The sequence below is a fragment of the Salmo trutta genome, chromosome 3 (assembly GCF_901001165.1).
Source record: "Salmo trutta chromosome 3, fSalTru1.1, whole genome shotgun sequence".
NCBI classification, from domain to species: domain Eukaryota; kingdom Metazoa; phylum Chordata; class Actinopteri; order Salmoniformes; family Salmonidae; genus Salmo; species Salmo trutta.
The window spans coordinates 72,440,976-72,468,686 of record NC_042959.1 but is presented as its reverse complement, the minus strand read 5'-3'; the positions used below and the strand labels follow the sequence as shown (position 1 = coordinate 72,468,686).

The 27,711-nt window shown below is 43.1% G+C and overlaps 3 protein-coding genes across 4 annotated transcripts; 2 read left to right on the top strand and 1 right to left on the bottom strand.

Annotated features, from left to right (window-relative positions):
- The first annotated feature begins 1,733 nt into the window (after positions 1-1,733).
- Positions 1,734-12,482, top strand: LOC115188117 (ribosomal RNA small subunit methyltransferase NEP1). The gene is made up of 5 exons (XM_029747081.1): positions 1,734-2,721; positions 3,077-3,178; positions 3,270-3,411; positions 11,537-11,745; positions 12,019-12,482. The coding sequence occupies exons 1-5, from the start codon at positions 2,497-2,499 to the stop codon at positions 12,130-12,132; spliced, it is 792 nt and encodes a 263-aa protein (XP_029602941.1). The 5' UTR covers positions 1,734-2,496; the 3' UTR covers positions 12,133-12,482.
- On the bottom strand, positions 12,399-14,696 carry LOC115187967 (histone H1.5-like). Of its 2 annotated transcripts, none has more exons than XM_029747060.1 (3): positions 14,298-14,696; positions 13,643-13,935; positions 12,399-13,439 (listed from the first exon to the last, which is right to left on the bottom strand). In XM_029747060.1, the coding sequence occupies exons 1-3, from the start codon at positions 14,572-14,574 to the stop codon at positions 12,753-12,755; spliced, it is 1,257 nt and encodes a 418-aa protein (XP_029602920.1). In that variant the 5' UTR covers positions 14,575-14,696; the 3' UTR covers positions 12,399-12,752. The 2 variants fall into 2 exon arrangements, with proteins under 2 accessions (XP_029602920.1, XP_029602923.1); XM_029747063.1 differs by having other exon boundaries at positions 14,086-14,363.
- Positions 14,697-21,249: 6,553 nt separating this feature from the next.
- LOC115187755 (probable 28S rRNA (cytosine-C(5))-methyltransferase) lies at positions 21,250-27,627 on the top strand. The gene is made up of 17 exons (XM_029746783.1): positions 21,250-21,373; positions 22,105-22,232; positions 22,399-22,441; positions 22,542-22,609; positions 22,740-22,993; positions 23,149-23,344; positions 23,479-23,678; positions 23,815-23,904; positions 24,086-24,173; positions 24,326-24,466; positions 25,477-25,616; positions 25,735-25,824; positions 25,936-26,058; positions 26,238-26,335; positions 26,441-26,577; positions 26,688-27,366; positions 27,488-27,627. The coding sequence occupies exons 2-16, from the start codon at positions 22,127-22,129 to the stop codon at positions 27,155-27,157; spliced, it is 2,244 nt and encodes a 747-aa protein (XP_029602643.1). The 5' UTR covers positions 21,250-21,373; positions 22,105-22,126; the 3' UTR covers positions 27,158-27,366; positions 27,488-27,627.
- Positions 27,628-27,711: the final 84 nt, after the last annotated feature.

Here is a 27,711-nt window from a genome sequence, read left to right as displayed (position 1 = left end):
TTGTTATCCATAAGGATACTATTAGTTATGTTTGGAGGTTCTGGTCTGCTGACCTTAATTAAGTGTAGGGGAGAGTGTGTCTGCCAGTTTAGATGGTGCCAAAGACACAAACAGTGTTGAAAAAGTGTGTATGAATAGTGTGTGGATGTAGAGTTGAAGTCGGAAGTTTACATACACTTTAGCCAAATACATTTAAACTCAGTTTTTCCCAATTCCTGACATTTAATCCTAGTTAAATTCCCTGTCTTAGGTCAGTTAGGATCACCACTTTATTTTAAGAATGTGAAATGTCATAATAGTAGAGAATGATTTATTTCAGCTTTTATTTATTTCATCACATTCCTAGTGGGTCAGACGTTTACTTACACTCAATTAGTATTTGGTAGCATTGCCTTTAAATTATTTAACTTGGGTCAAACGTTTCGGGTAGCCGTCCACAAGCTCCCCACAATAAGTTGGGTGAATTTTGGCCCATTCCTCCTGACAGAGCTGGTGTAACTGAGTCAGGTTTGTAGGCCTCCTTGCTCGCACACGCTTTTTCAGTTCTGCCCACAAATGTTCTATAGGATTGAGGTCCGGGCTTTGTGATGGCCACTCCAATACCTTGACTTTGTTGTCCTTAAGCCATTTTTCCACAACTTTGGAAGTATGCTTGGGGTCATTGTCCATTTGGAATACCCATTTGTGACCAAGCTTTAACTTCCCGACTGATGTCTTGAGATGTTGCTTCAATATAACCACATAATTTTCCTACTTCATGATGACATGCATTTTGTGAAGGGCACCAGTCCCTCCTGCAGCAAAGCACCCCCACAACATGATGCTGCCAGCCCCGTGCTTCACGTTTGGGATGGTGTTCTTTGGCTTGCAAGCCTCCCCCTTTTTCCTCCAAACATAACGATGGTCATTATGGCCAAACAGTTCTATTTTTGTTTCATCAGACCAGAGGACATTTCTCCAAAAAGTACGATCTTTGTCCCCATGTGCAGTTGCAAACCATAGTCTGGCTTTTTTATGGCGGTTTTGGAGCAGTGGCTTCTTCCTTGCTGAGCGGCCTTTCAGGTTATGTCGATTATAGGACTCGTTTTACTGTGGATATAGATACTTTTGTACCAGTTTCCGCCAGCATCCTCACAAGGTCTTTTGCTGTTGTTATGGGATAGATTTGCACTTTTTTGCACCAAAATACGTTCATCTCTAGGAGACAGAACGCGTCTCCTTCCTGAGCAGTATAACGGCTGCGTGGTCCCATGGTGTTTATACTTGCATACTATTGTTTGTACAGATGAACGTGGTACCTTCAGGTGTTTGGAAATTGCTCCCAAGGATGAACCAGACTGGTGGAGGTCTACAATTTATTTTCTGAGGTCTTGGCTGATTTCTTTTGATTTTCCCATGATGTCAAGCAAAGAGGCACTGAGTTTGAAGGTAAGCCTTGAAATACATCCACAGGTACACCTCCAATTGACTCAAATAATGTCAATTAGCCTATCAGAAGCTTCTAAAGCCATGACATCCTTTTCTGAAAATGTTTGTTGTTTAAAGGCAGTCAACTTAGTGTATGTAAACGTCTGATACAGTGAATTATAAGTGAAATAATCTGTCTGTAAACAATTGTTGGAAAAATGACTTGTGTCATGCACAAAGTAGATGTCCTAACTGACTTGCCAAAACTATAGTTTGTTAACAAGACGTTTGTGGAGTGGTTGAAAAACGAGTTTTAATGACTCCAACCTAAGTGTACTGTATGTAAACTTCCGACTTCAACTGTAACTAAATAAGGAAAGTGGATACCTAGACAGATGTACAACTGAATGCATTCAACTGAAATGTGTCTTCCGCATTTAACCCCAACCCTCGGAATCGGTGAGGTTTGGTCATAGATGTGTGGCTGATAATTCTACAAAAGAAAGTTGCATTTTTTTATGTTTAGGGGATTGTATTTCTTATGGAGTAATCAACGTATACATTTAATATGTGTTTGTTAAACAACATGTTTATAATAGCTAGGTTAAAACTGTGGACAGGCAAGCTGTTAGGACTAGTAATTGGGAGCTTTTTAGGTTAGGTTATTTGATTGTAAAAAGTTTCCTTCTAATTCCATTGTCATACATTTTATCTCCGGCCTGAAAGCTACAGAAAAGGCCACATACTCTTTCTACCATATACTATATCTGCTACATTATTTGTGTTAGATTAATGTTTTGACGGAATGTTGGTGGAGCCCTGCGTCTCTCCAACAGCACCTTGGAGAGGCGGCTGGGAATGGACATGATGCCTTAAGACAAAAAGTGGGCACTGCCTTTCATAGGGCTGCATCAGCGCTCACCTAAAAATACCATATGCCACTGTTTGAGATAATTCTGCCCAAAATCAATGACAGTTTATGTGAGGTTTTATCTGTTGTTCGAGGTACGTCTTTGTCAGTTCACCTCAGAAAATGCTGTCCTCGTCAATCTGCCGCCATAGACGACTGCCTGCTGCCTCGTTATTGAAATGAGCGGTAGAACCTTGGCAAAACTCCTCCATCAGTATGACGCGTTATTCCGGCGACTACCATCCGGAAGCAACATGGAAGCACACAGTGGTGACAAGCGTGGTCTTGAGCATTTAGACGAATATGAACCCAAACCAGCAAAACATATGCGTAGCCTGCACGATCGCATGGCGGAAAGGCGACTAGTAGTTATTTTAGAGGGGGCAACGCTGGAAACGGTGAAGGTAAAGACGAGTATTTCGCTATTCACTTTCGCCATCTAACTGCTGTGTTTGCAAACTAACGTTACCGCTAGCTGCGTTAATGGATATAAACAATTTAGATAGCTTCCTGTTCAACCAGACTTGCCTGGTAGATGTGTGATATGACTATTGCATTCTGCACGGTAACTGTTTTTGTGACAATGAATGAACCAGGATGAAACTATTTGCTATTGGTTAGCTCCTGCCTGCAGGCCCACTGATGCATGTCCAAACGCAGGGTTTCCCAAACTCGGTCCTGGGTCCCCCTGGGTACATGTTTTGGTTTTTGCCCTAGCACTACACAGGATGTCAATCATGTTGTACTCTTTCCACTCAGGTTGGCAAGACATTTGAACTGCTGAACTGTGACCAACACAAGGGCATGATCATTAAAAGTGGACGGGACCCTGGGAAGATTAGACCTGACATTACACATCAGGTAAGCTGTCATTTTCACATTGACCCTGGAACACCAGTCATCTTTCTTCTTCGCTCCTCTAACCCAGCCATATCCTGTAATTGTTCCCCAGTGTTTGTTGATGCTGATGGACAGTCCATTGAACAGGGCAGGTCTCCTGCAGGTTTACATCCACACAGAGAGGAACGCCTTGATTGAGATCAACCCACAGACACGCATCCCCCGAACATTCAACCGCTTCTGTGGCCTCATGGGTAAGCCTGTTATGTTCTGCTTAATTTCTCTTCATACATTCACTCTCTTACCATTCTTCTCTCCAATCAATCAATCAAATGTATTTATTAAGCCCTTTTTACATCAACTGATGTCACAAAGTGCTGTACAGAAACCCAGCCTAAAACCCCAAACAGCAAGCAATGCAGATGTGGAAGCATGGTGGCTAGGAAAAACTCCACAGAAAGGCCGGAACCTAGGAAGAAACCTAGAGAGGAGCCAGGCTCTGAGGGGTGGCCAGTCCTCTTCTGGCTGTTCCGGGTGGAGATTATAACAGAACATGGCCCAAGATGTTCAAACGTTCATAGATGACCAGCAGGGTTAAATAATAATAATCACAGTGGTTGTAGAGGGTGCAACAGGTCAGCACCTCAGGAGTAGATGTCAGTTGGCTTTTCATAGCCGATCATTCAGAGTTAGAGACAGCAGGTGCGGTAGAGAGAGAGAGAGGGTCCAAAACAGCAGGTCCGGGACAAGGTAGCATGTCCAGTGAACAGGTCAGGGTTCTATAGCCGCAGGCAGAACAGTTGAAACTGGCGCAGCAACATGACTAGGTGGACTGGGGACAGCAAGGAGTCATCAGGCAAGGTAGTCCTGAGGAGGAGGGGGGAGAGAGAGAAAATACACTTAAATTCACACAGGACACCGGATAAGACATGAGAAATACTCCAGATATAACAGCCTGACCCTAGCCCCCCGACACAAACTATTGCATCATAAATACTGGAGGCTGGGACAGAAGGGGTCGGGAGACACTGGCCCTGTCCGACTATACCCCCGGACAGGGCCAAACGGGCAGGATATAACTTTACCCACTTTGCAAAAGCACAGATCCCTCTAGTGGTGTGGGGGATCTTCAACCGCCAACCTACTACCCTGAGACAAGGCTGAGTATAGCCCACAAAGACCTCCCCCACGGCACAAACCCGAGGGGGACACCAATCCGGAAAGGAAGATCACGTCAGTGACTCAATCCACTCAAGTGACGCACCCCTCCTAGGTACGACATGGAAGAGCACCAGTAAGCCAGTGACTCAGCCCCCGTAATAGGGTTAGAGGCAGAGAATCCCAGTGGAGAGAGGGGAACCGGCCAGGCAGAGACAGCAAGAGCGGTTAGTTGCTCCCGTGCCTTTCCGTTCACCTTCACACTCCTGGGCCAGGCTACACTCAATCATAGGACCTACTGAAGAGATGAGTCTTCAATATAGACTTAAAGGTCGAGACTAGAGGTCGACCGATTAATCGGAATGGCCGATTTCAAGTTTTCATAACAATCGGTAATCAGTATTTTTGGCCACCGATTTGGCCCTTTTTACACCTTTATTTAACTATGCAAGTCAGATTAAGAACACATTCTTATTTTCAATGACGGCCTAGGAACGGGGGTTAACTGCCTTGTTCAGGGGGGATTCGTTTTTGCAACCTTCGGTTACTAGTCCAACGCTCTAACCACCTGCCTTACATTGCACTCCACGAGGAGCCTGCATGGCAGGCTGACTACCTGTTACGCGAGGGCAGCAAGAAGCCAAGGTAAGTTGCTAGCTAGCATTGAACTTATCTTATAAAAAAACTATCAATCTTAACATAATCACTAGTTAATTACACATGGTTGATATTACTAGTTTATCTAACGTGTCCTGCGTTGCATATAATCGATGCGTTGCCTGTTAATTTCTCATTGAATCACAGCCTAATTCGACAAACGGGTGTTGATTTAACAAGCACATTTGCGAAAAAAGCACTGTCGTTGCACCAATGTACCTAACCATAAACATCAATGCCTTTCTTTAAAATCAATACACAGAAGTAAATATTTTTAAACCTGCATATTTAGTTAATATTGCCTGCTAACATGAAATTGTGTCACATCTCCAGCGTTCATTGCACGCAGAGTCAGGGTATATGCAACAGTTTGGGCCGCCTGGCTCGTTGCGAACTAATTTGCCAGAATTTTACGTAATTATGACATAACATTGAAGGTTGTGCAATGTAACAGGAATGTTTAGACTTAGGGATGCCACCCGTTAGATAAAATACGGTACGGTTCCGTATTTCACTGAAAGAAAAAACTTTTGTTTTCGAGATGATAGTTTCCGGATTCGACCATTTTAATGACCTAGGGCTCGTATTTCTGTGTGTTTATTATATTATAATTAAGTCTATGATTTGATAGAGCAGTCTGACTGAGCGGTGGTAGGCACCAGCAGGCTCATAAGCATTCATTCAAACAGCACTTTCGTGCGTTTTGCCAGCAGACCTTCGCTGTGCTTCAAGCATTGTGCTGTTTATGACTTCAACCCGGGTGGGTATAATTTGTGGAATGTTCCAACAGAAATCTATTCCAAAAACTTGGTAAATAAAAAGATTGCAAAAAAACAACGCATACAAAGTTGTATAGCGGCAGAATAAGATACCGGGTAGGGAGTGGTCTATTTCATTGCGCTTTTCACTCATCACGTTTATTCCGAAAATGTCTGTCCTCACATGTCTGTTTGCCTATGGACAAACATTAAGAATAAGCTACGTGGTGAGTTGATGCCTATTCGGCAGCAAGTTAGCTACAGTGCCTTGCCAAAGTATTCGGACCCCTTGAACTTTTCGACCTTTTGCCACATTTCAGGCTTCAAACATAAAGATATAAAACTGTAATTTTTTGTGAAGAAACAACAACAAGTGGGACACAATCATGAAGTGGAACGAAATTTATTGGATATTTCAAACTTTTTTAACAAATAAAAAACTGAAATTGGGCGTGCAAAATTATTCAGCCCCCTTAAGTTAATACTTTGTAGCGCCACCTTTTGCTGCGATTACAACTGTAAGTCGCTTGGGGTATGTCTCTATCAGTTTTGCACATCGAGAGACTGACATTTTTGCCCATTCCTCCTTGCAAAACAGCTCGAGCTCAGTGAGGTTGGAGGGAGAGCGTTTGTTTTATTTATTTATTTTTATTTCACCTTTATTTAACCAGGTAGGCAAGTTGAGAACAAGTTCTCATTTACAATTTCGAACAGCAGTTTTCAGTTCTTTCCACAGATTCTCGATTGGATTCGGGTCTGGACTTTGACTTGGCCATTCTAACACCTGGATATGTTTATTTGTGAACCATTCCATTGTAGATTTTGCTTTATGTTTTGGATCATTGTCTTGTTGGAAGACAAATCTCCGTCCCAGTCTCAGGTCTTTTGCAGACTCCATCAGGTTTTCTTCCAGAATGGTCCTGTATTTGACTCCATCCATCTTCCCATCAATTTTAACCATCTTCCCTGCCCCTGCTGAAGAAAAGCAGGCCCAAACCATGATGCTGCCACCACCATGTTTGACAGTGGGGATGGTGTGTTCAGGGTGATGAGCTGTGTTGCTTTTACGCCAAACATAACGTTTTGCATTGTTGCCAAAAAGTTCGATTTTGGTTTCATCTGACCAGAGCACCTTCTTCCACATGTTTGGTGTGTCTCCCAGGTGGCTAGTGGCAAACTTTAAATGACACTTTTTATGGATATCTTTAAGAAATGGCTTTCTTCTTGCCACTCTTCCATAAAGGCCAGATTTGTGCAGTATACGACTGATTGTTGTCCTATGGACAGAGTCTCCCACCTCAGCTGTAGATCTCTGCAGTTCATCCAGAGTGATCATGGGCCTCTTGGCTGCATCTCTGATCAGTCTTCTTGTATGAGCTGAAAGTTTAGAGGGACGGCCGGGTCTTCGTAGATTTGCAGTGGTCTGATACTCCTTCCATTTCAATATTATCGCTTGCACAGTGCTCCTTGGGATGTTTAAAGCTTGGGAAATCTTTTTGTATCCAAATCCGGCTTTAAACTTCTCCACAACAGTATCTCGGACCTGCCTGGTGTGTTCCTTGTTCTTCATGATGCTCTCTGCGCTTTAAACGGACCTCTGAGACTATCACAGGTGCATTTATACGGAGACTTGATTACACACAGGTGGATTCTATTTATCATCATTAGTCATTTAGGTCAACATTGGATCATTCAGAGATCCTCACTGAACTTCTGGAGAGAGTTTGCTGCACCGAAAGTAAAGGGGCTGAATAATTTTGCACGGCCAATTTTTCAGTTTTTTATTTGTTAAAAAAGTTTGAAATATCCAATAAATTTCGTTCCACTTCATAATTGTGTCCCACTTGTTGTTGATTCTTCACAAAAAAATTACAGTTTTATATCTTTATGTTTGAAGCCTGAAATGTGGCAAAAGGTCCAAGTTCAAGGGGACCGAATACTTTCTCAAGGCACTGTAGGTTTGCATGCGTTGCTACTTTGTATGCGTTGTTGGTTGGCAACCTTTTACTTTACGTTTTTTGGAACAGATTCCTGTTGGAACATTCCACAAATTATACCCACCACTTCAAGCCTATCAACTCCCAAGATGAGGCTGGTGTAACCGATGTGAAATGGCTAGCTAGTTAGTGGGGTGCGCGCTAATAGCGTTTCAAACGTTACTCGCTCTGAGACTTGGAGTAGTTGTTCCCCATCCTCTACATGGGTAACACTGCTTTGAGGGTGGCTGTTGTCGATGTGTTCCTGGTTCGAGCCCAGGTAGAAGCGAGGAGAGGGACGGAAGCTATACTGTTACACTGGTAATACTAAAGTGCCTATAAGAACATCCAATAGTCAAAGGTATATGAAATACAAATTGTATAGAGAGAAATATCCCTATAATAACTACAACCTAAAACTTCTTACCTGGGAATATGGAAGACTCATGTTAAAAGGAACCACCAGCTTTCATATGTTCCCATGTTCTGAGCAAGGCACTTAAACATTAGCTTTCTTACATATCACATATTGCACATTTACTTTCTTCTCCAACAGTTTGTTTTGCATTATTTAAACCAAATTGAACATGTTTCATTATTTATTTGAGGCTAAATTGATTTTATTGATGTATTATATTAAGTTAAAATAAGTGTTCATTCAGTATTGTTGTAATTGTCATTATTACAAATAAAAATATTAAAAAATCGTCCGATTAATCGGTATCGGCTTTCTTGGGCCTCCAATAATCGGTATCGGCGTTGAAAAATCATAATCGGTCGAGACCGAGTCTGCTTCTCTCACATGGATAGGCTGACCATTCCATAAAAATGGAGCTCTATAGGAGAAAGCCCTGCTTCCAGCTGTTTGCTTAGAAATTCTAGGGACAGTAAGGAGGCCTGCGTCTTGTGACTGTAGCGTACGTGTAGGTATGTGTTTAGCACTAATTGAAGTTTATTTAGTGCTTTATCCGGGTAGCCGGAAAGTAGAGCATTGCCGTAGTCTAATCTAGAAGTGGCAAAAGCATGGATACATTTTTCTGCATCTTCGGACAGAAATGTTCATATTTTTGCAATGTTATGAAGATGGAAAAAAGCTGTCCTTGAAATATTCTTGAGAGACCAGGGTCCAGAGTAACACCGAGGTTCTTCCGTTTCATTTGAGATGACTGTACAACCATCAAGATTAATTGTCAGATCCAACAGGAGATCTTTGATTCTTGGGACCTAGAACTAGCATCTCTGTCCGCGTTTAAAAGTAGAACATTTGCCGCCATCCACTTCCTTATGTCTGAAACACAGGCTTCCAATTTTGGGGCTTCACCAGGTTTCATCGAAATGTACCGCTCTGTATCGTCCGCATAGCAGTGAAACATTATGTTTCCGAATGACAACACCAAGAGGTAAAAATGTATAGCGAAAACAATAGTGGTCCTAAAACGGAATCTTGAGGAACACCGAAATGTACAGTGGATTTGTCAGAAGACAAACCATCCACCGAGACAAACTGATATCTTTTCTGGGTCAAGGTTTGGCTTTTTCAAGAGAGGCTTTATTACTTCCACTTTTAGTGAGTTTGGTACACATCCGGTGGATAGGGAGCCGTTTATTATATTCAACATACGAGGGTCAAGCACAGGAAGCAGCTCTTTCAGTTGTTTAGTTGGAATAGGGTCCAGTATGCAGCTTGAAGGTTTAGAGGCCATGACTATTTTCATCTATGTGTCATGAGATATAGTACTAAAAAACTTGTCTCCCTTGATCCTAGGTCCTGGCAGTGTTGTGCAGACTCAGGACAACTGAGCTTTGGAGTAATACGCAGATTCAAATAGGAGTCCGTAATTTGCTTTCTAATGATCATGGTCTTTTCGTCAAAGAAGGTAATGAATTTATCACTGCTGTGAAAATGAAAGCCAGTGAAAGCCATCCTCTTTTGGGGAGAATGCTGCTTTTTAGTTAGCTTTGCGACAGTATCAAAAATACATTTTGGTTTGTTCTTATTCTCCTCAATTAGGTTGGAAAAATAGGATGATCGAGCAGCAGTGAGGGCTCTTCGGGAACTGTCTTTCCAAGCTAGTCGGAAGACTTCCAGTTTGGTGGAGCACTATTTCCGTTCCAATTTCCTGGAAGCGTGCTTCAGGGCTGGGGTATTTTCTGTATACCAGGGAGCTAGTTTCTTATGTCAATGTTATTTGTTTTTAGTGGTGCGACTTCATCTAGGGTATTACGCAAGATTACATTTTGTTCTTCAGTTAGGTGGTTAACCGATTTTTGGACTCTGACTTCCTTGGGTAGGTAGAGGGAGTCTGGAAGGGCATCTTGGAATCTTTGGGTTGTCTGAGAATTTATAACACGGCTATTGATGATCCTTGGTTGGGGTCTGAGCAGATTATTTGTTGCGATTGCAAACGTAATAAAATGGTGGTCCGATAGTCCAGGATTATGAGGAAAAACATTAAGATCCACAATATTTATTTATTGGGACAAAACTAGGTCCAGAGTATGGCTGTGGCAGTGAGTAGGTCCTGAGACATGTTGGACAAAACCCACTGAGTCGATGATGGCTCCGAGTGGACTTTTCCATGTGAATATTAAAGTCACCAAAAATGCGAATATTATCTGCCATGGCTACAACGTCCGATAGGAATTCAGGGAACTCGGTGTGGAACGCTGTTTACGGCCCATTGGGCCTGTAACAGTAGATAAAAAGTGATTGAGTAGGCTGCATAGATTTCATGACTAGACGAAACGTCTTTTATTTGTATTTTTTTGTAAATTGAAATTTGCTATCGTAAATGTTAGCAACACCTCTACCTATGCAGGGGATATGGTCAATAGTGTAACCAGGAGGAGAGGCATCATTTAACACAGTAAATTCATCAGGCTTAAGCTATGTTTCAGTCAGGCCAATCACATCAAGATTATGATCAATGATTAGTACATTGACTATAACTACCTTCAAGTGAGGGATCTAACATTAAGTAGCCCTATTTTGAGATTTGAGATCACACTCTTTCAATAATGACAGGAATGGAGGAGGTCTTTATTCCAGTGAGATTGCTAAAGCGAACACCGCCATGTTTAGTTTTGCCCAACCTAGATCGAGGCACAGACACGGTCTCAATGGGGATAGCTGAGCTGACTACACTGACTATGCTAGCGGCAGGCTCCACTAAACTGGCAGGGTGGCTAACAGCCTGCTGCCTGGCCTGCACCCTATCTCATTGTGGAGCTAGAGGAGTTAGAGCCCTGTCTATGTTCAAAGATAAGATGAGAGCACCCCTCCAGCTAGGATGGAGTCTGTCACTCCTCTGCAGGCCAGGCTTGGTTGGTGAGTCCCAGAAAGAGGGCCAATTATCTACAAATTATATATTTTGGGAGGGGCAGAAAACAGTTTTCAACCAGCGATTGAGTTGTGAGGCTCTGCTGTAGAGCTCATCACTCCCCCTAACTGGGAGGGGGCCAGAGACAATTACTTGATGCCGACACCTCTTTCTAGCATATTTAAATGCTGAAGCTATGTTGCGCTTGGTGACCTCTGACTGTTTCATCCTAACATCGTTGGTGCCGACGTGGATAACAATAACCCTATACTCTCTACACTCGCCAGTTTTAGCCTTAGCCAGCACCATCTTCAGATTAGCCATAATGTCGGTAGCCCTGCCCCCTGGTAAACAGTGTATGATTAACGGAGTCGCCAATGACTAAGGTGTTCAATTTGTCAGAGCTAATGGTGGGAGAATGTAAACAAGTCTACAAATTGTGACCAGAAATGACTGTACATCTCCCTCTCTCTCGTTTCATCCCACTTGTATTTCTCTGTCTCCTCCTAGTCCAGCTCCTGCACAAGCTGAGTGTGAGGGCGGCTGACGGCCCCCAGCGCCTGCTGAAGCTCATCAAGAACCCTGTGTCAGACCACCTGCCCCCTGGCTGCCCCCGTATTTGTACCTCCTTCTCCTCTGGGGAGGCAGTGGGTGCCCGCACAGTGGTACCAGAGGAGGGGCCCGCCGCTGTGGTGGTTGGAGCATTCGCACACGGAGCGGTGAGTTTTGCTCAAGGCTCTAGGGTAACGGCCCGTGTGCACCGATCCAGGATCAGCTTCACTTACCCTCCCTCATTACAGACCTTAGATCAGTGTTAAGGGGCATCTTCATCCCACTTCTCTGGGGCAGAAGCTGATTCAGGTACTGTTGTAGGTAGTGTGTGTTAGAAATGTAGATGTTGGGGGTTGATTTTGTTTATTTATTCTCTACCAATGGAATTTGGTAAATGATTATGCATTGGTTTGAGCTCTGCTTGTCCTCTCCTGTCTTAGGTGAATGTGGACTACACAGAAAAGACTGTTTCCATCAGTAACTACCCTCTCTCTGCTGCCCTCACCTGTGCCAAGATGTGCTCTGCCTTTGAGGAGGTCTGGGGTGTGTTGTGATGAAGTTGACAGCGCACTGCTGCTCCAGCTAAAACTGTTGTCAATATGGACTAGAAATGGATCGGACAGTCACTTTCAGTCAAGGAACATTGTACAGAAACGGTCCATTTCACCAATTACCTCCTGTGGGTTCATATGATTCTATGGGTGTATGTATTGTGTGTAAAATATGGTGTGTTACATTTCTCAACTTAGGCAAAGTTTCAATATGAAATGAATACTGTTTTGAATATACCATCTGTAAGGACTTGGCACCAAATATGGTCTTCCTACTTGTTTTTTTTTATACATGTATCCAGTGCATCATTGTTCCCATGGTTATACAGTGGAAATAAATGGTATAGTTTGTCCTCATGTTTACATTGTTCCTTGTCAAAGAGACTGTAGGAGAGTAGAGAACAAAACAATTTATCACTCATGATGGGGAGAAAAATCATGTTTTCATGTAATACTGGTCGAACAATCACTCAATATACATGTAATGTGGGAGTAACAATCACTCAATATACATGTAATGTGGGAGTAACAATATAATAAAAACCAATAACAATATGATTGACAAAATATAAAATTGTAAGGCTAAGGTAATTTGACAAATCTACTACTGGCATATTACTCTTTTAGTCCATACTCTCGGTCCATTTCCACAAGGAAGCACGTCTTTTGGCAACCCTAGGTCGCTGTATCCGTGGCTTTGTATTGGGGGTTACATCCATTTTGCAGGTTTTCTGATTGGCTGCTTTCAAGGCCTTTCCTGCAGGTTTAGGGGCTTTGTAGCTTGTTTTTTGGACCTTGGCTGGTGATGGTTTGTGGCTTTTGCCTACATGTTTTGGTCTATCTCCAATTTCCCTTTGACCTTTTCCTACAACTGCTTTGTCCTTGCTAGCTGGTTTAGGTGACTTGCCTGCTGGTTTAGCTGTTTTTCCTGTTGGTTTAGTTGTTTTTGCTCCTGGTTTCAGAGCTTTTCCTGCTGGTTTCACAGCTTTTCCTGCTGGTTTCACAGCTTTTCCTGTTGGTTTAGTAGTTTTTGCTCCTGGTTTCAGTCCTTTTCCTGCTGGTTTCACAGCTTTTCCTGTTGGTTTATTAGTTTTTGCTCCTGGTTTCAGTCCTTTTCCTGTTGGTTTAAAGGCCTTTCCTTTCTCTGCTGCTGGCTTCCAAATTCCTGTTTTCTGCTTGGTCCTCTGGGCTGCTGCACGTTCTCTCTGCTTGGCCCTCTGAGCTGCTGCACGGTCTCTCTGCTTGGCCCTCTCGACTGCTGCACGGTCTCTCATGGCTCTTGTCTTAATTCTCTTCTCATACGTCAGTTTCTGTAGTTTTTAGGTCAGGAGATCAGAGAGAAACATCTGCATAATTCAAAATTCCCAAATAACTGGTTGTGGTTTGACAGTGAATTATGCACCATGGTGCAATTTGCTTCCTACTCAGTTGGAATGAGCCATTGGAAAATCAAACTGCCAAGGAGCTAAAACAAAAACCACCATGGACAAAAATGTATTAATCAAACAGTTACCTTGTTGAGTTTAAATGACCCAGATGCACCAGCTCCAGTAGTCTGCACCAGTGTCTCCTTCCTCACCAGGCCTTTCACAGCTAAGTTCACACGGGTGTTGTTCTTGGTGACATCATAGCCACCAGCAGCCAGGGCATGCTTGAGGTCCACCATGGAGATGCCACCCCGGTGCTTGCACTGGGAGACTACCTGAAGGATGAGCTGGGAGACCCGGGTAGTCACATGCCTTGCATTGTTGGTTTTGGGTGCAGATGCAGCCTCTGCCTGGTACTTGAAGAGACGAACTGGGGTCGCTGGATACAGATCGAGATGAAGATAGAGATACACTCATTGGTTATGAAATATTTTAATTGACCTAAACATCACATACTTCAAAATTACTTTTTGAAAATCATGAAGATATGAAGAATGTGCTCTCCGAAGGATGTGGGTAGTGTAGCAACCTTGATCCAAAACCTAGTGACCTCGTCAAAATGTTCCGATCTCTTCGTGTAACAGCTAGGAGTTGACAGATGCCATCCTGGCCCCGGTTCCCAGGTAACGTTAGCATCCACATCTAGCCCGCACCGGGCCAGAGGTTTGTCAAAGACAGGAACTCTGGGTTTGTGCTACCTGGGAATGGGGGCAAGCTAAAGTAGCTAGCTAGATCACTCACTTGGCAAAGGCACTTTTTCGTTTCCTGTAACATTTTTTTTTTCTTGGATTGCACGCTTCAATAGCTGACCCAAACGTCTAGCCCCTGCTTTCCCAAGGCCCCGACCACCTGGGTTTTTTACTGGCTTCGTATGCTGCTTGACCGGTGGTTTTACTGGCGGTTTAAGTTGAACTTTCTCTTGTCCTCTGTTGATTACTGTAACTGTTCCCTTTGATTCTATGTTAACTTTCCCTTTTCTCTCTCGTTTGACATTTTTTTTGCGGTCGTTTCTAGGCATATCGTTGACTACAAGTTGTGCTCGAGCAAATAACAAAGTAAATGTGGCTAGCTAACGTTACTTAATTTGATTAAACAGTGAGTTGGGAAAGTGGGATACGTTAGCGATCGAAATCATGACAACGTTTTGTTATCAATTTCAATTTACAAAAAACAACAATTTCAGTTTTCAAACGGTCGTTCGAAACAAAAACATATTTTTTAAAACGGTCGTATTTTGAACGCGGGACGGGTCATCAGAAGCAAGAAAACTAACAAATCACTGACATGATGTCTGCAACCCACATACAGTCGTGGCCAAAAGTTTTGTGAATGACACAAATATTAATTTTCACATATACTCCAGAATGTTATGAAGAGTGATCAGACGAATTGCAATTGATTGCAAAGTCCCTCTTTGCCATGCAAATGAACTGAATCCCCCAAAATGTTCCATCTCCACTGCATTTCAGCCCTGCCACAAAAGGACCAGCTGACATCATGTCAGTGATTCTCTCGTTAACACAGGTGTGAGTGTTGACGAGGACAAGGCTGGAGATCACTCTGTCATGCTGATTGAGTTCGAATAACAGACTGGAAGCTTCAAAAGGAGGGTGGTGCTTGGAATCATTGTTCTTCCTCTGTCAGCCATGGTTACCTGCAAGGAAACACGTGCCGTCATCATTGCTTTGCACAAAAAGAGCTTCACAGGCAAGGATATTGCTGCCGGTAAGATTGCACCTAAATCAACCATTTATCGGATCATCAAGAACTTCAAGGAGAGCGGTTCAATTGTTGTGAAGAAGGCTTCAGGGCGCCCAAGAAAGTCCAGAAAGCGCCAGGACCATCTCCTAAAGTTGATTCAGCTGCGGGATTGGGGCACCACCAGTACAGAGCTTGCTCAGGAATGGCAGCAGGCAGGTGTAAGTGCATCTGCACGTACAGTGAGGCGAAGACTTTTGGAGGATGGCCTGGTGTCAAGAAGGGCAGCAAAGAAGCCACTTCTCTCCAGGAAAAACATCAGGGACAGACTGATATTCTGCAATAGGTACAGGGATTGGACTGCTGAGGACTGGCGTAAAGTCATTTTCTCTGATGAATCCCCATTCCGATTGTTTGGGGCATCCGGGAAAAAAGCTTGTCCGGAGAAGACAAGGTGAGCGCTACCATCAGTCCTGTGTCATGCTAATAGTAAAGCATTCTGAGGCCATTCATGTGTGGGGTTGCTTCTCAGCCAAGGGAGTGGGCTCACTCACAATTTTGCCTAAGAACTCAGCCATGAATAAAGAATGGTACCAACACATCCTCCGAGAGCAACTTCTCCCAACCATCCAGAAACAGTTTGGTGACGAACAATGCCTTTTCCAGCATGATGGAGCACCTTGCCATAAGGCAAAAGTGATAACTAAGTGGCTCGGGGAACAAAACATCGAAATTTTGGGTCCATGGCCAGGAAACTCCCTAGACCTTAATCCCATTGAAAACTTGTGGTCAATCCTCAAGAGGCGGGTGGACAAACAAAAACCCACAAATTCTGACAAAGTCCAAGCATTGATTATGCAAGAATGGGCTGCCATCAGTCAGGATGTGGCCTAGAAGTTAATTGACAGCATGCCAGGGCGGATTGCAGAGGTCTTGAAAAAGAAGGGTCAACACTTAAGGTCAATAAGTCAATTGAAGTAAAATCATTAGGCCCTAATCTATGGATTTCACATAACTGGGACTACAGATATGCATCGGTTGGTCACAGATACCTAAAAAAAAAAGGTAGAAGCCTGGATCTGAATCCTTTGCATAGAGTTGATCAGGCGGTTGATTGTGACCTGTGGAATGTTGTCCCATTCCTCTTCGATGGCTGTGCAAAGTTTCTGGATATTGGTGGGAACTGGAACATGTTGTGCATGTTGATCCAGAGCATCCCAAACATGCTCAATGGGTGACCTGTTTGGTGAGTATGCAGGCAGACCAAGTAATAACAGGGACATTTTCAACTTGTTGTGATGACTGCGGATGAATGGCACGAGCCTCAGGATCTCGTCACGGTACCTCTGTGCATTCAAATTGCCATTGATTAAATGCAATTGTGTTCACTGTTTGTAGCTTATGCCAGCCAATACCATAACCCCACCACCAAGGGGCACTGTTTACAATGTTGACATCAGTAAACTGCTCGCCTACACGATGCCACACACTCTGTCTCCCATCTGCCAGGTACAGTTGAAACCGGGATTCATCCATGAAGAGCACACTTCTCCAGCATGCCAGTGGCCATCGAAGGTGAGTATTCACCCACTGAAGTTGGTTACAATGCCGAACTGCAGGACTACGAGCACGCAGATGAGCTTCCCTGAGACGGTTTGACAGTTTGTGCAGAAATTCTTTGGTTGTGCAAACCCACTTTCATCATCTATCCGGGTGGCTGGTCACAGACCATTCCGCAGGTGAAGAAGCCAGATGTGAAGGTCCTGGGTTGGCGTGGTTTCACGTGGTCTGCGGTTGGGAGGCCGGTTGGACATACTGATTCTCTAAAACCACTATGGAGCCGGCTTATGGTAGAGACATTAACATTAAATTCTCTGGAAACAGCTCTGGTTGACATTCCTGCAGTCATCATGCCAATTACATGCTACCTCAACTTGAGTCATCTGTGGCATTGTGTTTTGTGACAACTGCACATTTATTGTCCCCAGCATAAGATGCACCTGTGTAATGCTCATGCTATTTAATCAGCTTCTTGATATGCCACACCTGTCAGGTGGATGGATTATCTTGGCAAAGTAGAAATGCTCACTAACAGGGATATAAATCAATTTATGCACAATTTGAAAAATACTTTTTTGGAACATTTCTGTGATCTTTTATTTCAGTTTCAAAATGTCCAAATTATTATTTATTTTTAATCCTAATTGAATATTGTATGTGTATGTATATTACTGTAAATATTGATCACATTCCTTGTGTATGATCATGTATTTTGATACATTGAATGTTAATATTGTGAACCTATGTTATACATTTTACCTCCTGTTTTAGGAAGTGATGTCACTGAGTACTAGCCCTATATATATATATATATATAAGTATTTTTCTACGGCTGGCCATGCTTTCCACCTGGCTACCCCTACCCCGGTCAACAGCACTGCACCCCCCACAGCAACTCGCCCAAGCCTTCCCCATTTCTCCTTCTCCCAAATCCAGTCAGCTGATGTTCTGAAAGAGCTGCAAAGTCTGGACTCCTACAAATCAGCCAGGCTAGACAATCTGGACCCTTTCTTTCTAAAATTATCTGCTGAAATTGTTGCAACCCCTATTACTAGCCTGTTCAACCTCTCTTTCATGTCGTCTGAGATTCCCAAAGATTGGAAAGCAGCTGCGGTCACCCCCCTCTTCAAAGGGGGGGACACTCTTGACCCAAACTGCTACAGACCTATATATATCCTACCCTGCCTTTCTAAAGTATTCGAAAGCCAAGTCAACAAACAGATTACCGACCATTTCTAATCTTACCGCACTGATAGAGTACAGTGTGTCAAATCGGAGGGCCTGTTGTCCAGGCCTCTGGCAGTCTCTATGGGGGTGCCACAGGGTTCAATTATTGGATCTTCTCTGTATACATCAATGATGTCGCTCTTGCTGCTGGTGAGTCTCTGATCCACCTCTACGCAGACGACACCATTCTGTATACTTCTGGCCCTTCTTTGGACACTGTGTTAACTACCCTCCAGATGAGCTTCAATGCCATACAACTCTCCTTCCGTGGCCTCCAACTGCTCTTAAATACAAGTAAAACTAAATGCATGCTCTTCAACCGATCGCTGCCTGCACCTGCCCGCCCGTCCAGCATCACTACTCTGGACGGTTCTGACTTAGAATATGTGGACAACTACAAATACCTAGGTGTCTGGTTAGACTGTAAACTCTCCTTCCAGACTCACATCAAACATCTCCAATCCAAAGTTAAATCTAGAATTGACTTCCTATTTCGCAACAAAGCATCTTTCACTCATGCTGCCAAACATACCCTCGTAAAACTGACCATCCTACCGATCCTCGACTTCGGCGATGTCATTTTACAAAATAGCTTCCAATACCCTACTCAATAAATTGGATCCAGTCTATCACAGTGCCATCTGTTTTGTCACCAAAGCCCCAAATACTACCCACCACTGCGACCTGTACGCTCTCGTTGGCTGGCCCTCGCTTCATACTCGTCACATAACCCACTGGCTCCAGGTCATCTACAAGACTTTGCTTGGTAAAGTTCCCCCTTATCTCAGCTCGCTGGTCACCATAGCAGCACCCACCTGTAGCACGCGCTCCAGCAGGTATATCTCTCTGATCACCCCCAAAGCCAATTCCTCCTTCGGCCCCCTCTCCTTCCAGTTCTCTGCTGCCAATGACTGGAACGAACTACAAAATCTCTAAAACTGGAAACACTTATCTCCCTCACTAGCTTTAAGCACCAGCTGTCAGAGCAGCTCACAGATTACTGCACCTGTACATAGCCCATCTATAATTTAGCCCAAACAACTACCTCTTCCCCTACTGTATTTATTTAGCTCCTTTGCACCCCATTATTTCTATTTCTACTTTGCACTTTCTTCCACTGCAAATCTACCATTCCAGTGGTTGAGGGTAGGGTAGGTAACAACATCTCCACCCCGCTGATCCTCAACACTGGGTCCCCACAAGGTTGCGTTCTCAGCCCTGTCCTGTACTCCCTGTTCACCCACGACTGCGTGGCCATGCACGCATCCAACTCAATCATCAAGTTTGTAGACGACACTACAGTGGTAGGCTTGATTACCAACAACGATGAGACGGTCTACAGGGAGGAGGTGAGGGCCCTCGGAATGTGGTGTCAGGAAAATAACCTCACACTCAATGTCAACAAAACAAAGGAGATGATCGTGGACTTCAGGAAACAGCAGAGGGAGCAGCCCCCTATCTACATTGATGGGACAGTAGTGGAGAGGGTGGAGAGTTTTAAGTTCCTCGGCGTACACATCACGGACAAACTGAAATGGTCCACCCACACAGAGAGCGTGGTGAAGAAGGCGCAGCAGCGCCTCTTCAACCTCAGGAGGCTGAAGAAATTTGGCTTGTCACCAAAAACACTCACAAACGTTTACAGATGCACAATCGAGAGCATCCTGTTGGGCTGTATCACCGCCTGGTATGGCAGCTACTCCGCCCATAACCGGAAGGCTCTCCAGAGGGTAGTGAGGTCTGCACAACCCATCACCGGGTGCAAACTACCTGCCCTCCAGGACACCTACACCACCCGATGTCACAGGAAGGCCAAAAAGATCATCAAGGACAGCAACCACCCGAGCCACTGCCTGTTCACCCCGCTAACATCCAGAAGGCGAGGTCAGTACAGGTGCATCAATGCTGGAACTGAGAGACTGAAAAACAGCTTCTATCTCAAGGCCATCAGACTGTTAAACAGCCATCACTAACATTGAGTGGCTGCTGCCAACATACTGACTCAACTCAAGCCACTTTAATAATGGGAAAATTGATGTAATCAATTTATCACTTGCCACTTTATATTATTTATATTATATAATGTTTACATAACCTACATTATTCATCTCATATGTATATACTCTATGCTATACCATCTACTGCATCTTGCCATCTTGATGTATTAGATGTATAACTGGCCACTTTAAACAATGCCACTTTATATAATGTTTTCATAACCTACATTACTCATCTCATATGTATATACTGTACTCTATGCCATCCTGATGTAATGTATCACTAGCCACCTTAAACAATGCCGCTTTATGTTTTCATACCCTACAATACTCATCTCATATGTGTATATACTGTACTCCATACCATCTATTACATCTTGCCTACGCCGTTCGGCCATCACTCATTTATATATTTTTATGTACATATTCATATTCACTCCATTACACTTGTGTGTACAAGGTAGTTGTTGTGGAATTGGTAGGTTACTTGTTAGATAATACTGCATGGTCGGAACTAGAAGCACAATCATTTCACTACACTTGCATTAACACCTGCTAACCATGTGTATGTGACAAATAAATTTGATTTGTATATTGTATTTACTTCGCCACCATGGCCTTTTTTGCCTTTACCTCCCTTATCTCACTATAAGGGAGGTAAAGGCAAAAAAGGCCATGGTGACTGTATGTATGTTTTACTCCATGTGTAACTCTGTTGTTGTATGTGTCAAACTGCTTTGCTTTATCTTGGCCAGGTCGCAATTGTAAATGAGAACTTGTTCTCAACTAGCCTACCTGGTTAAATAAAGATGAAATAAATAAATAAACTATAGGACCTTCCACCCCACCTGGGATATGGATGCCTGATGCATATTTAAGGGTCGAAACGTTGTTATAAATATCACCTGGGAGCATGAGTAGCAGTGTGCGGCCTTTTCCTATCTGTTTTTCATCAGCTCATGAAAAATGGGACCAACGCTTTACATGTTGCGTTTCTATTTTTGTTCAGTATATAATCGAAATAGATTGATTATTCTCAATGATCGTCAATACCCCAGGGAAATAACATATTAACATTAAACAAAATTAGTAAAGTTTATTTTCAGTTAGTATGTAAAAGATACAGAATATGTCCAACCTACTTCCAGAGTATGAAAACTATGTGCTCCGAATGTAAAGATTAGCACTTTGCCTTCGTATATCACATGCGCCGGAAACGCATGTTTGTTTCTTCCGGAATCAACCTGTACTCGAAAAAATAACACGTGCGTAAATTTAATCTGTAAACTGGAGTCAAGGATCGAATAAATACATTATACTTTAACTATTGCAAAGGTGAGTTTTGGATAGTTGTCGTAATTGTTTGTGCCATACACAAGTGAATGAACAAGTCATGGTGACGGATTTGCGCTGCGTATGTGATACCAAATTCCAGCTAACTAACGTTAGCTAACTAGCATTCTTTACGGCTCATAGCAACCTAATGAGATGAAAGTTGGTTTGTCTCTAGAATGCAACTCCTCTGTTTTTAACTGAAGTCAATGTGTCGTTACCTAAGGTTAGCTAATTACCGGCACATCGTCATACTTGAATATTGGGGGGATACCATTGATGGATAACGGTAGCATGCGTGGAAATGTGTACTAACGATTAGCAGTTGTCTACTAAGTAGCTAGATAACTACCTAACATTCTTATGACAAGAATGCCGACTTGGCATATGAAAAGGACGTTACATATAACACCGTGATGTTAGAGACGTCAACTTTTTTCTATTTCACATTGCTTTTTATTTCTCCACATCAGAGTGCTGGTCAGAGTTAAGAGGTGATGTGTTCTCAGGAACATTTTCAATAAACACTTCAAGTTTAGCTGATTTGTCGTTAATTATAATTTTGTTATTTGCACATTGGAACAGATTCTGAGCAATATGTTACTGAGAATATAGCTAGCTACCATCTTTCAGAGCTGCCCTCAGTGCATAGTTAGTGACTACCTTCATCCCATTGTGATCCTATGCCTTAGTGTGTAAATGCAACATGATCATGAGCTATATCTTCTCTCCAGACTACCTGTGTAGGTGTCAGTCATGGGCAGGAAGTTGGATCCCACCACTTATGTGAAGAAGGGCCCTGGGCGGAAGTCCAGGAAGCAGAAAGGAGCAGAGACTGAGCTGGCCAAGTTCTTAACGGATGGTGAGAGGGATGCTATTATAACATACAGCTTTTAAAGAGCTGAAGTCATGCTCAGTATAACTTCTCTTGCTGGGAGTACAGTGGCGCTAAAGCAAAGATGCATGACTGGGAATGAGACATGAAGCTTTAGAGGTTGATGCTCACTAACTATGCTTGTCATTTGCAGAGGATACTGCACCAAAACGACTGTCAAGCAGGTCCAGGAAAAGGTCAGTTTGTAATCTTTTGGGTGTTATGTTGTCAATCCCTTTTTTTAAACCACTATGTAATGTGTCACACACTTTTGCTGAAGATGATGCTGTTTTGTAGAGCTGGGAAGCGAGCTCAAGTGACCAAAAAGCCCAAGGAAACCATTGAGAAGGAGGAGCCAAAAAAAGGTAAATTACTGTTCATTTGTAAGCATTGGGGGATCCAGAGTCAGACAGCCCCATCCATTTACTGTGTTGTCAATATAATATCCATGAATGTCTATGGGGATTTAATTGGTTTGTTTCCCCTGTTCTCAAGGATTCACAGATGAAAATAGTGAATGGCTGAAGCCAGCAAAGAGGAAGCGTGAGGTCGGCCAATCAGATAACGAGGACGACAGTGACAGCGAATGGGAGCAGGAAGAGGACGAGGGACAAGAGGGAGGGGAGAACAAAAAAGGGAAAAAACTGCTAATTGAAGGAGATGGTGATGATGATGACCTGGTTGATGACTACGGTGCATTGGAGGACAGCAGTGAAGGAGAGGGGGAAGTAGACGGTGATGGAGAGGAGGTATGTGAAATTATTCACTGAATTTGTGTCCAGGACATGTTCTAAATAGCAAAACAATGTTTGTCTTTCAAAGTTCTTACTGTTCTTTAGCAAGGTGCTGAATCTTTGTCTGTTGAATCATCTGTTCCTTACTCCTCTTTTCATCCCTCGTTCAGCTGCTCCCCATCGAGCGAGCTGCCAGGAAGCAGAAGAAGCTGCAGGAAGCCATAGGCCAGGAGAGTGATGATGATGATGATGATGATAAGGGGAAGAGTGGAGATGAAGACATGGATGAAGATGACACGGTACAGGCTAATATAGATGAGATGGACAAATTCATACTACCTGGAGCAGAGGAGATAGCAAAAGAGGGTGAGCTTAGCTTTGTACTTTTTTTAGATTTAACAGTTATGCTTTTTGTTATGCCAGTTTACACATTGCTACATGTTCTTTATCATTGCCTGTGGACTCCATCTGTAGTGAGTTTCTCTCTCCTGTGATTGCAGGCGTTTTGCTTGTAGACCTGCAGACCATCCACCAGAGAATAAAGGACAACGTGGACGTTCTCTCTCACTTTGCTACCAAGAGAGAGGAGGGGAAAGAGAGAACAGAGTACCTCTCTCTCCTCAAAAAGGATCTTTCCACTTACTACAGCTACAACAATTTCCTCATAGACAAACTGTTGGATATCTTCCCAGTGTCAGAGGTATGTGTCATTGCTTTGTTCTCCCAAATGTCATAGAAACACAAAATGAACAGGAATCTATGGAAGGTTACGTTTTGTTGTAATAGTTTTGTCATCATGCTGAACTAAGGCTTCCCTCTTTTTATGTGCTTTGTAGCTGATTGATTTCCTGGAGGCCAATGAAATTCAGCGACCTGTCACCATTCGGACCAATACACTGAAGACAAGGAGGAGGGACTTGGCTCAGGTAACAAATCTCTTTCAACTTGGATCAAATAAAGGTGCCCCAAATCCACCCCCTAGGCATTTGTGTTTCTCTGAAAGGATTAAGGGTCAATTTGAAATTGACCAAAGGATCATTGGATGATATTAGTAATACCTGTTCCTCTGCCAGACTGACTGAGTGACATGTCTGTTGTTTGTCCCAGGCCCTGATCAACAGAGGGGTGAATCTGGATCCTCTGGGGAAGTGGTCTAAAGTGGGCCTGGTCATCTTTGACTCCTCAGTACCCATAGGTCAGTACTAGCACCCTCTAACCTTTTATAGTTGTATGAAAGATTAGAATGTTAATTCTCTATTTACTACTGTTATCCAGCTTTCCGTGTGTTATGAGTAAGTATACATGAATTGATGAGTGTATACCCTAGCTGTGTTTTCTTGTTCCCAGGTGCGACCCCAGAGTACCTAGCTGGTCACTACATGCTGCAGGGAGCCTCCAGCTTCCTGCCTGTCATGGCTCTCTCTCCCCAGGAGGGGGAGACTGTGCTCGACATGAGCTCAGCTCCCGGGGGAAAGACCACCTATATGGGTGAGGATGTTAAAAATGAGAGTTGAATGACCATGATCACAATACTGTTTACTGCTGTTGGTCTCTACAATTAGCCTAACAATCAAGGGCAGCCTTTCTTGTGTTGCGACATGGGAGTTAGAATAGAAGAAAACATAATTTTGACATTTGGTTGTGCAGCAGCTGTTTTTCTCTTGCTATGTCAGTCAATAACCACGTTTCCATTCACACTTTTTATGTGAGTAAAGTCATGATGTATAAAAATATATAAATATATTACTGTAAATGCCGACATAATTTGTTCGGTCGACATGGTGGGATCTTTTTGTGTATGTAAAATTAATTATGCGAGAAATGGTGCCGGAAACGTGACTCAGGGAAGCCATGCAATTTATTAGTCTACAGATGAAAAAAAGTGGTGAAAGTGCACGGTGATGAGCTTGATGCTCCTCGCCAATAAATATCAAGGGTCTTGTTCTGGTGACATGATGATCGATGCATGACTGCTGTTTGACAAATTAAAAATATTCTCGCTTTTATCCATAAAAAAACGAATGTAGACTAGCCTACCCGCACTGCATCTGAGAGGGCACGTGCCAAGACCAGATTAGGCACATCTGCTGTGAAACAAAACTATCGGTAGAGTTGAAAAGATGATGGAAAGTTTTAATATTTATTTGGTACGTGAAAAAGTACGTTTTGTGTGCACTACGTCATCACGCAAGTCGGTTTGGTGAAAACACACCACTGGTGGGAAAATGTGCATTTTTAGCAGGTTTTAGAATATTTACATGAAAATCTGTTGACAATTGGATGGAAACCTAGCTACTCACAATTACTTAGCCATATCTCGCTTTAGGGCCCCCAAAGGGGGGCATGTGTTCATGAGCTTCGGACCCAGGAAAACACTGAATTTCTCATTTGGGCCCATCCTGAAAAAGATGAAGAACCCTTGATCTAGGGGCTTGACAGGCAAGACTTGTCTTTTAATTTGATTACTTATTTATTGTGTATATGTGTGTGTCCCACAGCCCAGTTGATGAGGAACACAGGAGTGATTGTGGCCAATGATGCCAGTGCTGACAGACTGAAGAGTGTGGTGGGCAACATCCACCGTCTGGGAGTCACCAACTCAATGATCTGTAACTACGACGGGAGGCAGTTCCCTAAGGTAATGAGAGAGGTTCTTGCTCTACATGCAGTTTATACATGGACTGTATAAACACAATATAAGTATGTATGTTACACCCATTGATGGTATGTTAACCTGTTGGTTACTATATTTGCAGGTAATGGGTGGGTTTGACAGAGTGCTGCTTGATGCTCCCTGCTCAGGCACAGGAGTAATCTCCAAAGACCCTGCTGTGAAGACCAGTAAAGTGAGAAAAAACCTATTATACACTACACGGGCCTTTAGATTTACAGTAGACACTGGCGTTTAATGACAACTTCCTGTTCATGTCTTCCTAATCCTACGTCCTGTCTCTCAGGACGAGTCTGACATCCTGCGGTTGGCCCACCTGCAGAAGGAGCTCATCCTGGCGGCCATCGACTCGGTCAACGCTGAGTCTCCCTCTGGAGGCTATCTGGTGTACTGCACATGCTCTATCATGGTGGGTCCACAGTGTCACACTGATGACAAATAAACACAATCTAAGTTGTGGGGCTTTACTTAAAGTGAATTGCAATGATTTATTGTATTGTAGCTGTTTTTTTGGTGCATGTACAAAATGTCTGTGATAGTTAAATTCATTTGGAGTAGAATAGTTCACCTCATTGACTTCATCACCAGGTGGAGGAGAACGAGTGGGTAGTGGACTATGCTCTCAAGAAAAGAAATGTCAAACTCGTCCAGACTGGACTGGACTTTGGCAAAGAAGGTTTCACCAGGTAAAGGGGTTATAAGAACACATTATTCACATTCATCCTGATATTTACCCGTAACACCTAACCATTTCCTCATGCAATATGAACAAATATATTTCCTCTATTTAGATTCAAAGAGAGACGATTCCATCCCTCTCTGAAACTCTCACGCCGGTTCTATCCTCATTCCCACAACATGGACGGTTTCTTTGTGGCCAAGCTGAAAAAGTTCTCCAACACGGTCCCAACCACAGCAGTTGACAAAGGTAAAGTAGATGTCATCTTGGATCTAATAAACCACAATGTTTTGTCCAGTGTCATGGAAACACCACTTGTGTTATGTAAAACTAACATCCTGTTATTGTCACTATTCCAGACGGAGAAGAGGAAACCGAGCCATCTGAGGCAGTAGAGGTTACAGCTGATTCCTCTGATGAGGACAGACCATCTAAAGCAGGGTCTAAGAACAAGTCCAAGAAGCAGAATCCAGTCCCTGGCAAGCCAGCTGTGTCACAGAAGACCACAGCCAACGGGAAGCCAGTCAAAAGCATCGGCAAGAAAACAACAAACCCAAGCACCTTGAAAAAGGGTGAGAAACCTACCGGGCAGAAAAAGGCAAAGATCGCTAAGATGGATGGTGGGACTGTGAACGTGGACGGAGAGCTCAAGAAGTCCAACACAGTCAAAACAGCAGGGGAGACAACCAAAGAATCAAAGGAAAGGAGCAGGTTTGAGAAAAAACGCGATAAACAGAGGAAATCCCCCATGCAGAGCAAGAAGAGAATGGGGAAGAACAAATTCAATAAGTTGAAGAAGCTGCTAAAAAAAGAAGAGGTTGGACAATGAACATGTATAAGATGTTTATGAAAATGAAGACTGATTATTTTGCAGTTGTCACTAGTCAGAGGTCTAATTGTCATGACGGATATGTAATTTTCACAAGAGCTGAGCATGTTAGGATAAATGTTGCCTCCCTCTGGACTGAAAATCACTGCAGCAGGGCCCTGAGCCCCTGCCCCCTTTGGAGTAGGTAGATGTTGTCCCTAACCACACAGATACTAGATCAGATATTTTATATAACCCTCGTGGATGATTGGTTGTAGGTTAGGAATATGGTAATCTGATCCTAGATCTGTGGTTGAGGGCAAAGTTCTAACTTCATCTCTTGTTCAACATTTTAACATTTCACATTTTATTCCTTCCTTGCAATGTTATCTGTTTGGTTTAATTACATTTTGTGTCTTTTGATCAAATTGACATGTATTGTAAAGACTAATCCTTGAGCCAATAAAATGTCTCAGATTGTTTGCCATATACCCCCATCTTGTGTTTGTTTGTATATTACTGCAGTATTGTTGGCTATGTATGACATCAAATATGTTATTAGATTGTTTTCATTA

Bases quoted from the DNA above. Each gene is read 5' to 3' on its own strand.
- LOC115188117 (XM_029747081.1), top strand. From the start codon at position 2,497: ATGAGCGGTAGAACCTTGGCAAAACTCCTCCATCAGTATGACGCGTTA. The intron at 2,722-3,076 runs GTAAAGACGAGT...CTTTCCACTCAG, and splicing joins CAACGCTGGAAACGGTGAAG to GTTGGCAAGACATTTGAACT. The intron at 3,179-3,269 runs GTAAGCTGTCAT...ATTGTTCCCCAG, and splicing joins GACCTGACATTACACATCAG to TGTTTGTTGATGCTGATGGA.
- LOC115187967 (XM_029747060.1), bottom strand. From the start codon at position 14,574: ATGCCTAGAAACGACCGCAAAAAAAATGTCAAACGAGAGAGAAAAGGG. The intron at 13,936-14,297 runs GTGAGTGATCTA...ATCTGTATCCAG, and splicing joins CGAAAAAGTGCCTTTGCCAA to CGACCCCAGTTCGTCTCTTC. The intron at 13,440-13,642 runs GTAACTGTTTGA...TAAAAACTACAG, and splicing joins GGTCATTTAAACTCAACAAG to AAACTGACGTATGAGAAGAG.
- LOC115187755 (XM_029746783.1), top strand. From the start codon at position 22,127: ATGGGCAGGAAGTTGGATCCCACCACTTATGTGAAGAAGGGCCCTGGG. The intron at 22,233-22,398 runs GTGAGAGGGATG...TGTCATTTGCAG, and splicing joins GGCCAAGTTCTTAACGGATG to AGGATACTGCACCAAAACGA. The intron at 25,617-25,734 runs GTAATGAGAGAG...CTATATTTGCAG, and splicing joins ACGGGAGGCAGTTCCCTAAG to GTAATGGGTGGGTTTGACAG.